At 48.8% G+C, this 15,560-nt stretch overlaps 1 protein-coding gene across 1 annotated transcript in view; it reads left to right on the top strand.

The window, feature by feature from the left end:
- The window catches only part of elp4 (elongator acetyltransferase complex subunit 4), a 54,081-nt gene extending 40,045 nt beyond the window's left edge, over positions 1-14,036 (top strand). Inside the window, exon 10 of the mRNA XM_076023878.1 lies at positions 12,894-14,036. Coding sequence (XP_075879993.1) covers positions 12,894-13,022 — 129 coding nt within the window. The 3' untranslated portion in view covers positions 13,023-14,036. The remainder of the gene's footprint in view (positions 1-12,893) is intronic.
- The last annotated feature ends 1,524 nt before the right edge of the window (positions 14,037-15,560 follow it).

Genomic DNA, 15,560 nt, shown 5'->3' with positions numbered 1-15,560 from the left:
GTGCGTGCAAATGCTCCCTGAACGGGGGCCGCCTTTCTTCCCTTTCAGGCTGGATGTCATTGTTGCTGCCTGTGGGCTGGGTGTATTTATTTAGGGGTAATTGGTGTGTGGATGAGTGAGGTAATGAGGTGCATCCACACTTGGCTGCACCCCTCCTCCCCCGCCGCCCGCCCCCCCCTCTCTCCCAGAGTGCCGCGGACAGAGAGGCAGGCAGGCAGAGCGAGGCCGGGCCGAGCCGGGCCAGGCCGGGCCAGGCCGGGCGCCGTGCTGCGCCGCCGTCCCCTGCGCTCAGGACAGAAAGGCTCTTTCATACCCAGGTGGACAAACACAATCGGCGGCGCTCATACCTCAATGAGGCGTCTGTGGGTTTTTGAAGTGGTGTGTGTGTGTGTGTGTGTGTGTGTTTCGGCGACGTGGATTGGGCTACACCGAGCGGAAGGCACCGAGTTGTTTGTCCAAGAGATTCTTCTTCTTCTTTTTTTTCCTGCGGGTGTGTCTGTAAAAGTGCATGTACACCAGGCTGAGTGTGTGTGTGTTCACTGGAGCCTAAAGCAGGGACCCCCGGCCCTTATAGCCCCACCGCCTGCCACGACCCCCCCCCCCCCCAACACATCCACACCCACACCAGTGTCCTGTAGTGGCCACCTAATGATTTCGCTTACACCTCCCTTATCTGGTCCGGCCCGTGCGGCAGCAACCGTCTGACGCTTCAGCCTTTACATGCCATTTGCTGCCTCATATCCTGTGAAATTCAATTGCACAGCTCAGTGTACGGAGGGGATCTCCCTCTCTCGCTCGCTCGCTCGCTCGCGCTGTCACTCGCTCACATACACACACTCTTACTCTGTCTGCGTTCTCTCTCTCCCTCTCCAATATTTTTAAGTAGAAACAACCAGTTACACTTCTCTCTCTCTCTCTGTCTCTCGCCCCCCCACGTATTCCGATTCCCACGTTTTTTTTTTGTTTGTTGTCTCTCTCTCTCTCTCTCTCTCTCTCTCTCTCCCTCCCTCTCTCTCTCCCTCTTTCTCTCCCGTTAGCCGGCGGGCGCTTTCAACAAGACACAGAAGTTTTTTTCTAAAAAAAACAAAACAAAAAAAAAAAGCCAAAAAAAAAAAACGGGAGGCTCAGATGTCTGAGGCGGGCCACAGGTGTTCGGCAGCATAATATTATGCATAGATTGTTTTGTTGTTATCGGGGTAATTGGTGTAGACCTGCCAGCCTTTGATAGACACACAATTACTGTATGTGATGCATAAGTGGACTCATTTCGGCGCAGGATTTGGAGTTGCTAATGGTGCATTATTCAGCTTTTGGTCCGTCCCCAAAAGTGGCCGGCCAAATCAAACACGCCGCTCCAGGGTAATTGAGGCCCACTCCGCACCCCCTGCGGTGAGCAAGGCAGAACTGTAATCCCCTGACAACTCTGACTTGGCCCCAATCTGGCAGGCCGCCCATTTCCCAGCAAAAACGCCCAACTCAACATCAGGGAGAATGAAGAAGCCCATCGTCGCTGTTGGGAACGCTTTGCAATTTTGTTATTCTTTTCAACTCGGCGGCGCTCTGTTGCCGTATCACTTCTCACACCTACTCTCTTTAATTTCACGAGAAGTCGTTGATAAAAACTTTTTTTTTTTTTTTTGCCGCTGATTACACGTCTTGAAAACCAAACTGAATCTATCATATATCAAGTCTTGTTTTGTTTTTGTTTTTTTGTTTTGAAGTTTTTGACAGCTGAACCACCTGGCACTCCCCCACTCACTCACTGCCTATTTAACGACTGCTGAATTAATAGAAACTCAGCCACATTATGAGTCATCTGTAATTACAGATAACCAGAGCTAAAAGTTTAATGGGAGTTTTGGATTGAAGTCCACCGAACTCATTTATTGCCAGATGCAAAGCGCCAAGTCGATCTGTGTTTTGAAAGTCTGCGTCACGCTTGTTTTGCATGATAATTAAACGACTGTCTGTCTAACTAACCGGCTTCCTGCAGACACTCGCTGGTCTGTTCCAATGCTCTGTGTTAATTGAGGCCCTGGACCTTCAATCATCTGCAAATGAGTTACTATACCAGGGCTGAATTGCATCAGAAACAAGCTGACAATTGTATTTTATGATTAACTTTATTATAGAAGAGTCTTATTGTATTTAGCAATAAAAAAAAAAAAGCATACTTTCACTTTCACCACAGTGTTTGGCCCTCTACAGCCTTTCGCAGCCCTGTCAATAGCAGCGGGGCGGAAAAAACGATTCATGTTTCTTCGTACATTCTATGATGTAGTCAGCATCTTCTTCCAGTTGCCGCTGCAAAAGGTTGATTTTCCCTCCACGAGCCGCTCACTAAAAGTGTGCTTCCGCAGGAGAGGCGTAATCCGTTTCAATGGAATCTGTGGGGAATCAAGGGACGGCAGAAACGTCTCCTCGTAGAAAAGCTGGAAAACTCGGGCGTTTGCTGCTCCGCCACCTCTGATGGGGGTCATTTGCAGAGGCGGTATCACTTGTGTTTAGCGCTGTCTCCCTGATTTCCAGCCTCCGCGTTGCATTTTCCCCCACGGGCCCGCGGCTCCCCGTTTTAATGGCTTTATTAATGCCTCACAATTAGCACTCAGCCGGCGCTCTGGGTCAGGCTGCCGCTCGCCGTGTTTTCGGGCGAAAAAAAAAAAAAACAAGCAGAAAACACAAAGCAAGCGTCGTCCCCGCCACCCGCAGTGGGTCGAGGACCTAGAGGTTATGGAGGGAATGGAAGGTGGTGAATTTTTTGACAGGGCAGCCGAGGTGATGTCTCATTCCCTCTGACACGGCGAACACCCTAAAGGTGGCTTTGACAACCGTCCACCCAGGAAGCGCCTCACCTAGCCGCGGCTAAATTTACACGACCACCTGCCCACAGGGAGCCGAACGGCGCGGGGAGAGCAGAGGTGGAGGTGGCGCGTGAGGGTGGAGGCGGGGGAAACAAAATGGGGGAAGAGCAAAGGAAAATAGACTGAGGAGACTGAAAAGAAATCTTAATAGCAAATAGAAACCTCCGTTCGTGCAAAATTCAGTGTTGGTTGATATTTTTATTCAAAAGGTTTAAATTGTTGGTATTTGTATGTCTACAGCGCGTCTCGTCAGTGCTGCTGAATGGAGGGAATATCTTTTGTTGAGGTGTTTGGGGTTTTGCTGCGTTTCTGAGGAAATGACGCCATTGGATCAAGTTTTAATTATCTAAATTTTTGATTGTTTTTTTTTTTTTTTGGTTCTGGTTTTTTCGTTTTGCATAATGCATGAATCCCTAATCTCCATTGTCATATCTAAAGCCTCTGCAGGGTCATTGCTGTTTTACATGGTGCATTTTGCATTGCCTCTGTCATGTATGACCATTTTACAAACATTTTCTCTGAGATTAAAAAATACTCAGATGTTTGTAGTTTTCCTCTACCCACCGCTGTATCTTGTGGCTCAGCAAAATTCAAAAATACCTATAGACTTACAAGCTGCGTGCGCTCCATCGTTTTGCTGGACATTTGCTCTCCCAGACGTCTCTCTTTGACATTTTTTTTTTTTTTTTTTTCACAGCGCCTCCTTTTCAAACTTGCGCCTTCGTGTCGCACTCACAGCCTGCATACATTCATGTTCTCAAGACAGACAATCGAGGGGAAGGGTAACAATTTTCGCTGCTGTCCAGTGGCAGAGTTCAGGCTGTATGCCTGCAGGCTGATGTGCAGTGAATGGCCTGAGAGGCTCTGGGCTGGTCTATTTGTGGCCTGGCTGGTCCAAGTCAGCAGTAATGACTGGCTTTGGACAGCATGCCTGTTAATGTGAATGGGGTTACTCTGGGCAACACCTTTTCAGCTGGGTCCTATGAAGTCCCCAGTATGGTGGTCTTTGTCCGCACAAGGGCTGTCCTCTCAGCAAAAAGGGCTCCTTTTTGTGGGGACTATCAACTGGTGATGGATTATACCCAACCCCCTTTATTCATCCGGGCAAAGTAACGGACACGGATGCATGCAAACATACAACACGCTCTCACGTCACGTGTGCCCACGACTGCGAAGACGTCAAATATTGCACTTGCATGTTGTGCATTGCTCAGATTCACGCAGCTTTGCCGCATTGGGTCTCGGTGGGTCTGGGTCATTTTAATCATTTTACTGTCATGCTAATTTCACAGACTCGTGAAGTTAAAGATTGTCCTAATCCATCAGTCAGTATCTCCTCCCAGGCGTGAAGTATCCAGCCTCTGACTCCACTTTATTTCCGCCGTCTTTCCTTGTTTGTCACATTTAAAAGTTTCACATCAGCTATTGATTAGATGTGAAATTCAAAAGAAAAATACACAATCGTTTGTTGTGTTTGTTACATTATTTAAGGGGGAGATAATTCATACAGCACCTATTTTTTCTGAATTGTTCAACAGCTACACATGTTAAGTTTTTGAACAGAAACTGTTGCATTGGTGAGCTCTTAGGGTGAAGATGTTCTGGTAAGACGTGCGCTTCGTCCATTGTAACTTTCTGGCTTTTTAGCCCATTTCTTTTGCTCTGATGACATAATAAGACTTTGCAATCTAAAAATTAAAATTTTGACGCAATGTTTTCTCGCAGGAATATTCACTGCCGCCTCCTAGCCTAGAGCCGCAACCGGGTTAGCACTCACATTTCAAAAGCTCTCGTTAGATGGGTGTTCTCTCTGATCTGGTGTGGCCACCATGGGCTTCCATTGTCATGGAACTGGGCGGAATTTCTTTGAATTATTGAGATTAGGAATAATCATCATAGCCTCCATTTACCTTGTGGCAGCTGGTCACTTTGGGTGGACTATGTTTTTAAATGTACTGTTAGCTGTACATCAGAAGTCACCCGATTCTTCCAAAGACTTCTCTTTCTGACTCAGCACTTCACAAAAGGAAGCAATCGTTGTTGCCCAGTGACTTTCCTGTTCTGGAATCAGCAACATTGTCTTCATCGGTTGCAAGTGAGTGCAGTTCAGATTTTTTGTTTGAGTTCATCTGTGGCCACTTTTACCTTTCGAAAGCTGGAGGGTTACTCCAGGAGACATTCACCACTGGTCCATCCATCCTTCCTCTGTATTAAACACTCTCACCCCAGTTGTCTGGGAACTCTGAGTTTCTAAGAAAAAAAAAAAAAAACTTTCAAACCTTTTAAGAAGCCCCTAGATTTCACTAGCATTAATTCATATCTCGCCGTCTTGTCCCTTAATTTGTTACATCATGCTGCTCTTAACGAGTCGTTTTAGCCTACTTTAGATTGCCTGACAGGCTCTTTTTATGTGATGCAAACTGAAAAGGTCTGACCCCAAACAAGTATGCTTTTAATTACCGTTAAATTCATGTTTTGGGGGCGTTTTTGTAAAAAAAAAAAAAATTCTCTCTACACACCAACCACATTGCAAACACTTTTGTCTTTTCTATTCCACTTGCAAGAAGGACTGAATGTCTTCTGTGGCTGTTTGTCCGATGCCGCTAAATACTTCTTATAATTATTATGCATGTAAATCAAAGTGCTATTCCTCAATTGCGAGTTGTTGTTTTACTCGAATTAGAGTCTGGTCAACTGGTCAGAGAATGTTCTTCAACTGTAGCATCTACATTTATATTAGAAAACATTTCCATTGACAATGCTTGTCCTTCCCTGCCTCTCACCCATTATCTCCCGCTCCCACGTGTACTTTAGCATTCTGGTCCGTCACTAGCACAATAACAGACTATTCCACAGAGCGAGCGGTCACCCCGCCATCCTCCACCTCCCCCCACTCCCACCCTCCACTTACCCAGGCTGACACAGTAACCTCCCAGTGACCTTTTGTATTTTCAACTGTTGTGCCTGCCTGTAAACTGTGTGAACTCCGTGACAGCACACATGATGAGAAAGAAATGATTATTTCTTGTTATTTCTTTCTTTTTCTTTTTTTTTTTTTATGTCAGAGGGAAGGTTTGTGTTCAGAAAACACTTTTGTACCAGACGGCTTTGTGCGCACGTGTTGTGTATATAACAGAATGGGGAGTGCAAGGGGAGGTGGCTGAGGGTCTCCGCTTGTCAGTTTTTGTACAGGGGTGTGTGCTCTTGTAGACTGAGTGCAATACAGAAAGAAAAAAAAATGAATAATGCATGACAATATCTCGAAGCAATCCGCCAATGTTTTTATTTATTTATTTACTGGTGGGGAGGAGAAGACTGGGTGGTAATTTAAAAGGGATTATTTAACACTTGGTCGAAATATCTTCATATTGAATATCTTCCTTTTTACAGTTTTCTCCATCTGATCTGGCAGTGAGCACTCGTTAATTCAGACTTCCTGGTCTCAACTAGTAAAATTACTCCTCTATTAAAAAAAAAAAGAGCACATGATGTTTGAGTCAAACTATGTAAAGTGCACTTATCTCTTTAGACTGAGTCATATTAGCTGTGTCTGAAATGTATGCTCAGCCTCAGAAACACCTGTGATCACTGCAGCTTTCCATATCAAATGAGAGCAAATTGGTGTCCTTTCTTTTTTTTTGTCAAGCCCTTTGAGGAAAAAGCAAATCGCTACTATAACTATTTTTGTCCAGGTTTGAAGAATTACTTGATTTTCATTCATCCTGTTTTTTTGTTTTTGTTTTTGTTACAACCCTGAATGATCCCAAAAGGACAAAATTCCTTGCTTAGCATAAAGACAATGCAAAAAAAGTGGCCACAGCCAAAAGCTGTCAGTTGTTTTCTATTGTCTCTTCAAAAGACACTCTCATTTTTATTTTCCACCTCGCAATAGTGGAGCATCTGCACCACACTGAAAACCTGCTTTTATCAAACGTGTCAGTGGTGTTTCCACCTGAGGTCATTTACATCAGAGTCATGGTCCGAGGGGTAAAATGTGTTTCTGAGGGGTGGAGGGCACAAAAGGTCCCCCAGATATGCTGTCATAACCCATGCAGCCGCGCTCTTTGCTATGGGCCTATCGGTAGTGAAGGCAGCACTTAGACATGTTTGTACTCTTCGCCCTATATTCCTCTCGCTCTCTCCCTAGGCGTCATGTCACTCCAGGGGCGTATACCGGCTCTCTCTGGCTGCGCCCGAGTCCATAACACCAACTAACCCCCTCTGCCTGCGACCCACCACCACCACAAGGGTCAATGTGCCCTCGCCCTGCGATGCCCACAGTCCATACCGACACTGCCCTGCGATGAGAAACAAAACCAAACTGAAAAGAGACAAAATGGCCCCACGCTGCTTCCCCTGTCAAAGCTCTTGACAGGGCCGGGAAGGGGCCCCCCAGAGGAGGCCCCAGTGGAAGACGATGACGACGGAGATAACAAGTCAAGTTGCTGTGCCGCGGCGCAGTTACACTTTGGCCCCTTGTTTGTCCATTTGGTTATTCAGAAGCATCGGGGAGCGAACTGATTCCCATGCATGTCATGTTTAGTAACATGACAGATACTATCAATGCATTTTCTGCGTCAGTCCGTGGAGCGTGAAAGGGAGCTGGCTCTTCGGCGGAACACCAATAAACATTCCATTAGGTATTAAAAGAAAGCGGGGGGGGGTGAAAAAAACATCTCAAAATAATGTTGGGTAATAAATTTCCTGTTTGGACGTGCTCCTTCCAAATGACATTCAGCTAAGTTATTAGCCCTTTCCATTCTCTCACTGTTTGGGAATATAATTACGTAGAAGATGCTTACTCATCTCTTTGCCTTGCTGCTGTCTGCTCTGTCAGATGCATTAGCCATGAAGCAGAAGAGACGAGGAGCCTGTGTCTTTATCTTTCTGTCAGAGCCCCCTGAGTGGCTGTATGCCTGCCTCTCAGATTATCCTGGATCAGGCGGCAGGTGACATGGCAAGCAGGTGACCACCATCTAATTACTCAAAAGGAAGTCCGGATTAGCTCCAGTGTTGTACGCTGTTGTTTCTTTCTCGGAATCCTTTTACAGAACATGTTGGATTTTTGTTTTTTTTTCCTTTTATTATTTTTTTGCAAATGTTTTTATCCACCAAATAAGATGTTTTTAAATATGACATTTAATGTGATGTAGTCGTGGCTGCTTCTGATTCAATTGACGTCAGAAGCTGCTTATCCTTTGAGGATCCCTTGAAAAGTTTCATAAACATGCTGATGCAAAGGATTTGGACCAATGTCGAGGGTACTACGAATTAGAATTATCAAACGGGGATAAAGGGAGTTGAAAAACCTGAATCACATCTGTTCTGAGCTGTAAAATGTTCCCTGTCAACGGGCTATTCTTGGGACAAGGTTGGGGATTGTATTGCACTCTTTGTAACCACAGAAAAAGGAAGAACTTCTCCTCGGCTTTTGTTAGCTGTGACTGGGCTAGAATTACCAGAGTGCCGAGATTTATGTTGCCTCCGCATTTTTTTCAGGCCACGTAAAGGAAGTATTATTTAGAAAATTTCTGCCGCAAATGTGATGATTGTTTGCTCTCCCAGTAATGGGGAAACGCATCACCTCATTATGTGGCATTTTGGCAGGCTGAAGTTAATACTTGCCTCTATAGGCCCAGAAAATGATTTCCCACACGGCGCCGTGTAACTTTAGAGGTGTGAGGGATTATAGCACTTGGAGGTGATTTAGTTTGGTTTAGTGCCTGAATAGACCGGCAAGTCTGGGAGTATTCTACCGTTTCCTCTCTGGCACTGATTTGACCCCTCGACAGGTAGCAGGAATGGGAGGGCGATTGGAGGACGCTGACCCGGCGTCGGGGCGAACGTTCCGCGTCGCTTAATAGTCGCTGCGCTGGAGGTTCAGGAAAGTCCAGTTGGCCACGAGGTGTCACCTTTAATGTGACCGCAGGATTGGCACTGCGCGCGTCTATTCATCCATCCGTTTCCAGTCGTCGCTTAACCTGCACTCAATTGTCCTGGGTATACCCCAGCGTCCCCTGAGATACTGGCTGGTACCTCAGGGGACGCTGGGGTATACCCTGAGCACTTTGCCTGATCATTGCAGATCCAACACGGAGAGACAACTGTTCACACTCACATTCTGTATTTTCACTGAATTGACTTGCTATTTTGTGGCTGCACAGTGACCAAAAAGTAAATTGCGCAGGATGTGCCAAGATTCCTCCGCGTGTACGATTTGACTTGAGACGGGAGTGATTTTATTTTGGCGGCGCGATCCTCGGCCTCTGGCATCTCAGCGACTCGACACAGCTTAAAGAGCGCAGAGGCCGGGCCGCGGCGGTGCTGTGCGTTAAGTAAGTGTTTATCATAAATATCGTGTCAGTTCCATGAGCAGGATCCAGCTCCGGGGCTAATCTGATTGGAACAGCCAGACCGGTCGTCATGTGTTCAAACAAGGTGTTGGGTTTCCCATAGTTCTAAGCCGCACGGTGACACGGGCCATTTGAAAGTGTGGCTAAAACCTTATGGAAGAAATGACTCGTTAAATTAGCGCCTAATACTCCGGTCATTAGGAAGCCGTTACCGGCGGCGGAATGCCTTTGATGGCGCCGCGCTCCGCGTGAGTAACTCCCGTTCACTCGGAGGAAAATTTGCGCGCGCGTCGGGGGTCGTTTCAAAAGCGCCGCGTCGTGCCCTGCACCCTTCCGATAAATCGTGCGATTTTTGCGTATTCCTCCGGATGCGCGAAAAGGCACCAAATATAATCGTCCAGCGGCTCCGGGCCGACGCCGGGTGAGAGAGCGTCGGGAAGCACAGTGTTCCCTTGAGAAGGCGGCCCTTTGGTGTTTTTTAGTAAGCCGGAGGGAATTGTTCATTGTGGGCTGATATTGGTAACCCTCTTAGGCAAAGCTAGTCCGTGGGCCGGCCCCGAGGGCTCATTTCAAGTGCTTAGTGCTCGTTTGGAGCTTTGTCACCCCCTCACCCTGTTGCCAGCACGCCCCCCCCCCGCCCCCCCCAACCCCCGGCCCCTCTGGCGGTGCGGGAGCCAGGCCCAGGCCCGGGCCCGGGCCCGGGCGCCCGACCTCTCTTATCTTTCACCCCCGGCCTGTCGGGGACACGCTGACGCTAACACGGCGCACACTGGCGCTGACATTGCGGCCACCGATCCGTTTGCACCGCCCAGTGAATTGCCGCCATTGGTCTCTGGGTTTTTTTTTTGTTTTTTTTTTTTTAATATCCCCCCCCCCCCTCCCGCCATTCACTCCCATTCAACACCCCCACCCCCACCTCTCCTGCCTCCACTGCGCCCCCCCCCCCCCCCTCTCACTTCCTCCACCAAGGTTGCCAGGCAGCGGGAGAAAGACTTTGCACACATATACACCCCGCGATGCCTCTGAGGGTTTTCCGGATGTCCTTGTTTACATCGCGGAGCGTGCGACTCGCAGGGAAGCCGACTCGCAGCCTCGCTGGGTGTGTCGGCGTGAATCCCACGCTGACCTCCATTCAAGCGGCGGCGTCAATGCAAAATGTTCGCGCCGGCGGCCCGACCCAACCCAACATGGGCTCGCCTCACCTTTTCCATTCTGTGATTCAAAAGCTCCCCCCCCTCACCCAGTTATTAGGTCGCCGCGATAGTTTTAGCAGCAGCGTTAATTTACGATGCGTTAGAGGGGGAATGTGTGGTTATTATGGCCCCAATAACCAATAGGGCCTCTATTATCGGCCGCGGCTGATGTGCTGGATGATTGTTGACTGCTACCCGACTCTCTCTTCCCTCTGTGTGTGTCAAACCAATCGATTGGTTTTGTCTGCTCTTCCCTCCAACTTTGATGTTACCATTGATTGTTCTCATCTGTCCTGAACTCGGAGGTTAGAGGAGCTGTGCTGCACTTCTGGATTGCTTTGACCTTCGCTCCGCACATGCTCAGTGGGTTTACGGCGTCCGGAGCCAAACGGATAACGGTGAAGCCAGGCCCGTTGGGTGCACGACAGCCAGACAGTGTACTTTCTTTTCCCTCCCTCCCCCCCCCTCTTCCCCCTCCCCCGTTACTCTCCCACTGAGGATGATGTATATGTGATTGATTTTTCACCGACCCCTCTCTCCACCATCTTTCCGCTGCAGTGCACTAAGCAGGACTGAGTCCAGGCTTGATCAATGCATTGTTTTTCTTTTTCAATCACACTCGAATGAGCCGCAGACACGAAAGGTTATGCAGGTGAGCTTCTGCAGGCCCCCTTTAGGCTGATGCTGGAGTTTTCACGTGGGCGTGTGTGTGTGTGTGTGTGTGTGGTTGTGTGTGTGTGTGTGTGTGTGTGTGGGGCGCGCATCGAGGAGGCAAAATTAACACATTCATCACGCGCATTTCGAACAATTTTGATCAACTTCCCGCGGCGCCTCAAGTCCATTTGGGCTGATGATGAATTTCTCGCCGTTTCTCACAGTGGGAATCTTCCGTCTGCGCCGTTCTGCGAAGTTCCTTTTTGTAACCCAAGCCGTGCCATCCTACTCTAAATTATAGGTCCCTTCACAATGTCTCGGCGCTCACCTGCGCCACATAATCTGCAGCTGCACGAAAAGCCGCTCCCCTTGTTCCGTCGACTTGCTCGACAAGTAGCGCACCGACGCACAATAACGCACACACACACACACAATTGTTGGAGAGAGGGCAGACAAATAGCTGAGGCGTGACGCGGCTGCGACCTGTTAGCCAGTGGGAAGACGACGGTGGTGCCTTGAGTGATGCGCTACGTCTCATCCGTGTGGATGCTCCTTTAAAAAAAAATATATATATTTTAGCCAAAGGAGGAAGGAAGCCGTCTCCCCTGCAGGGACGAACCTCGCCGCGTTGTCCTGAATAATCTCTTAGTAATGACGCCGTTAAAACCCTGTACCCAAAACGCCTTGTCATTAGGAGGAAGATAAGTATCTGCCGGGAGTGGAGGGGCTCTCCCAAAGCTGCACGGCTGGAGGGGCGCGAGGAAGCGGGCGGCCGAAGGCGGATTTGGAGGGCTGGGCCGGGGACGCGGGCTGCGACCGGCGGGTGTCGGGTGTCAGGCTGGATTCTTTCAGGGGGGCAAATTAAAGGGTTTAACAAGCTCCCATCCAAGCCTCCTCCAGAGATACTTGAGCAGCGCGCTCCTCCACGCCATTGTCCGACCCACACTTGACTCCGGAGCTGCTCCTGGAGGACACCTCCCACCCCTCCCTCCCTCGCCCCCTCCCTCGCACCTCTTCACAACCTCTTCAGGGCTTTGATTGAGTGGCCGTTTGGCCGCAGCTCGCCCGAGAGGGAGCCCAGCTCCGTCCGTCAGCCCCTTCTTAAGCTCTCCAGCAGTCTGTATTGGCGGGGGTGATGGGGTGGTGGTGGTGGTGGTGGGGAGTGAAGGAGGGCGCTATACACAAGTCGCTCTCATTAACCTCTTTGGTCTTTGTGCTTTTCTGCCGGGCACCGAGCTCCTCCACACGACGAGCTTTTACGAGCCGCCGGCTGCTGAAAGGATTCGGATTCGATTCCAACGACTTCAGCCGCGCGCTAAACATTGTTTTGTTTTGTTTTTTATATATTAATTGTGTCATTGTTGTCGCGTCGGTTCGTTTTGGAGGGTTTTTTTGTTTGTTTTTTTTTTGGTGTCTTTTGTCTCGATTGCTTCTCTTTAGCGTGGACTCAACACTGTGTGACAAAAGCAGCCGAACGTCGCGCTCGCTCGCTCGCTCGCACTCATTCCCCGTGAGCTGTAACAGACCTAAAGCTCTCTCAAGCATCTAAACAGCGCGCTAGCAGGTTTTTACTCCAGCAATGCGGTGGTGGTGGGGTGGGGTGGGGGGGGGTGAGGTTGCAGGGTTGGGGTTGGGGTGGGGGGGGGGGGGTGTCGAAGCATCGAATGCAATTTCCAGCCCTCCCCCACCCCTTCCGAAAAAAAGGCTTCTCTCGTGAATACACGCGGCCGAAGTCTACTGTACTGTGCCACGCATTCTCTTGTCGCTAACGCTACCTCCCCCCCCCCTCTCTCTCTCTCCCTCTCTACCTCCCCCACCCGTGACTCCCGCAGCGGCTGCACTTGCCTCCAGACCTGTCTGAGACGGTGAGCCGTGTGAGCAGGGCCGAGCTGGCAGGAGCGAGCGCGGCGGCTTCAGCCTGTGGCTCTGGAACTTCCAGCAACAAACACCTGGACTTCTAGAGCGCCCCCACACTGTCGCCACGGGGGCAACCGCCGGCAACCTGGACGGCCGGAGCGTTGCCCTCTTTTAGCATGCGTCGGTCGCGACCAATGGGGGGGGGGGGGGGGGCACCGGTTCGCCCACGTCACGTCAAGCGCGATAACTCGCGCGGCCGTCGCCACCTGCCAAGTGTCCTCGCCGGCGGCCGAAGAATCTCCGAGTCCCAAGGAGCTCTGCTCTCAATACACACACAGCTCACTGGTTGTCATCAGCAAAGCCTCCGCTTTCGGTTTTGCTGGTTTGGTTTCAAGTATTTGTGCATCCTCAGCGGGAGTGGCGTGCGACGAGGTGACTTCACTCGTGTCGTTACTGCTCCGGTGTCTCCGGGTTTGCCTCGCTGTCAATGGAACCTTGCGTTGCTTCCCAGCGCTTTGCTCCTTGGCCTCCGCACACACCCGCTGTCAAGCGTCCGGGACTGTTAAATCAAGCCGCCCAGCAAACCATTTTTCACACGCTCAAAAAGTGATGGGACTGTAATCGCCACGAGGGGCTTCGCTCTCTTTTTGCATTGTGTCACCGTGTGTTCTTTTTTTTTCTATCTCACTGTCACTGGATCGGACTCCCATTGGATCAGAGCAGTAGTCATCGTTTACACCTTGCGTGCCAGCTCTGATATTTACTTCTTCATCCCAGTGTGGCTGCACTTTTCTGTGAATGGAAGCCGCTCCTGGTACCAGTGTGTGTCAGTGCACGTCCATTATCTGCTGTGCAGTACGTGTTGCTTTGCTGCAAAACAATGGGTTTGTCAAAATTCAACCCAATTCAATTACATTTTTTGTTGTTGTTTTTTTATATTTTTTTTTCATCAATGTCACCGTCACTGTGTTTACTCAATACACTTTTTTTGTTCGTTTCTTTTTTTAGATTTTGGCTTGAAAAAAATCACCTGTATTTCTGAAATGATACTTTTTACACTTAATGCAATGACCCCTTTGTTTGCTGAACAAAATAAAAGGAAGTGAGAACACCTGCAACTTTCTTCTTTTCATTGTTATTATATTACTACTACTACTATTATTATTCCATGCGAGTGACCCCTGGTCTCCTCCCTCACTGGTTCCAGGTAGGAACTTGAGGGGGTTTGGTGGGGAGGGGGGGCGGGCGGGGTTGCCTCCATCCGACCCCCTGAGTCAATGGCGGCGAGTGACGTGCGCCTCCAGTGAGCTGCTGCAGTGCTGTGCGGGAATGTGGGCAGAGGGTGGGAGTGCTGGATGTGGGTGCAGGCTTCACACCTCATCAGGCATGTTTGCTGGATGAGCTGCTCCGCCATGACAAGCCCAAAAGAACAAATTAGGTCAAACGGTGACACGGAGAAACGGAGAAAAACAAGATGAAAAATTAAATGTTTCATTGCTGTTGTGCTGCGAGTCGGCTGCCAGGGCCGGTCGAAGGCTTCCTGCACACCAAGTGCAGCTGGAGCTGGGGGAGAGCGGCGTCACCTGACACTCTGGTGAGTGTGTGTGTGTGTGTGTGAGAGAGCGAGAGAGGGAGAGAGAGAGAGCGGGGAGCTCTGATGTCATGCGAAGGAGGGAATGAGGTGACACACACACACACACAGACTTACACAGGTGAGCCAAAGCTTGTGTTTTCAGATTTAAAAAAAACAACAACTCCTATGTGACATATTCAGGGTGCACTTCTAAGGTGGATTAGAAAAGAGCAAGAAAGTCATTTTGACATGTTTACAATTGTCGCATTTCCACGACGTGTTTTCTACGCCTGCCGTGACCCGCGAGTCCACACGGATCTCTGTCACTGGATCAGATTCCCATTGGATCAGAGCAGTAGTCATCATCTACACCTGTGTGCTCGTTCCGATATTTACTTCTTCAACCAAGTGTGGCTGCACTTTTCTGTGAATGGAAGCCGCTCCTGGTACCAGTGTGTTCCAGTGCACGTCCATTACTTGGTGTGCAGTACGTGTTGCTTTGCTGCTTTTTCTTTTGATTAAAATATATTTAAAAAATAAAAAAAAATAAAAAATAACAATCAAACAATGGGTTTGTCAAAATTAAGTTTGACACCACTGTGTCGCCATCAGCCCTGCTGCCCCTTTGTAATCACTTTGAGTGGGTGGTTTGAGACACTGTCACTGTGGAACCTCACAGTCCGATGGAAAACACTGCAGACGCACTCGCCCCCTTTTACACATCAATATGACGACATTGGTTTTTGATTTTAGAAGAAAAACATAATGCATTTTTCTATTATAGAATTGTATATTTGGTTTGCCTTCATGATGACAACAGAAACACAGCAGCAACACACAGACTGAACATCTCACACATTTTGGAGGAGCCACTTTGTGAGCGCCTGACTTTGCTTTTGGCAAAATAAAAGGCCTTTGGGTGTGTGTGTGTGTGTGTGTGACATTGCTGGTGGGTTTCAAGTTGTAATATGTGTTTCTATGTTAAAGTGTACAATTGACTTTCTTTGATCTATGTGTATACACACATTTAAAAAAAATAATAAACAAATGAAAAAGTTTTTATTTAATG

This window comes from Nelusetta ayraudi, unplaced genomic scaffold (genome assembly GCF_046127955.1).
Source record: "Nelusetta ayraudi isolate G7.1 ecotype Tasmania unplaced genomic scaffold, CSIRO-AGI_Nayr_v1 ptg000002l, whole genome shotgun sequence".
In the NCBI taxonomy this organism is placed as follows: domain Eukaryota; kingdom Metazoa; phylum Chordata; class Actinopteri; order Tetraodontiformes; family Monacanthidae; genus Nelusetta; species Nelusetta ayraudi.
Note: the sequence above shows the minus strand (reverse complement) of the source record. Positions and strands in the feature narration are given on the sequence as shown.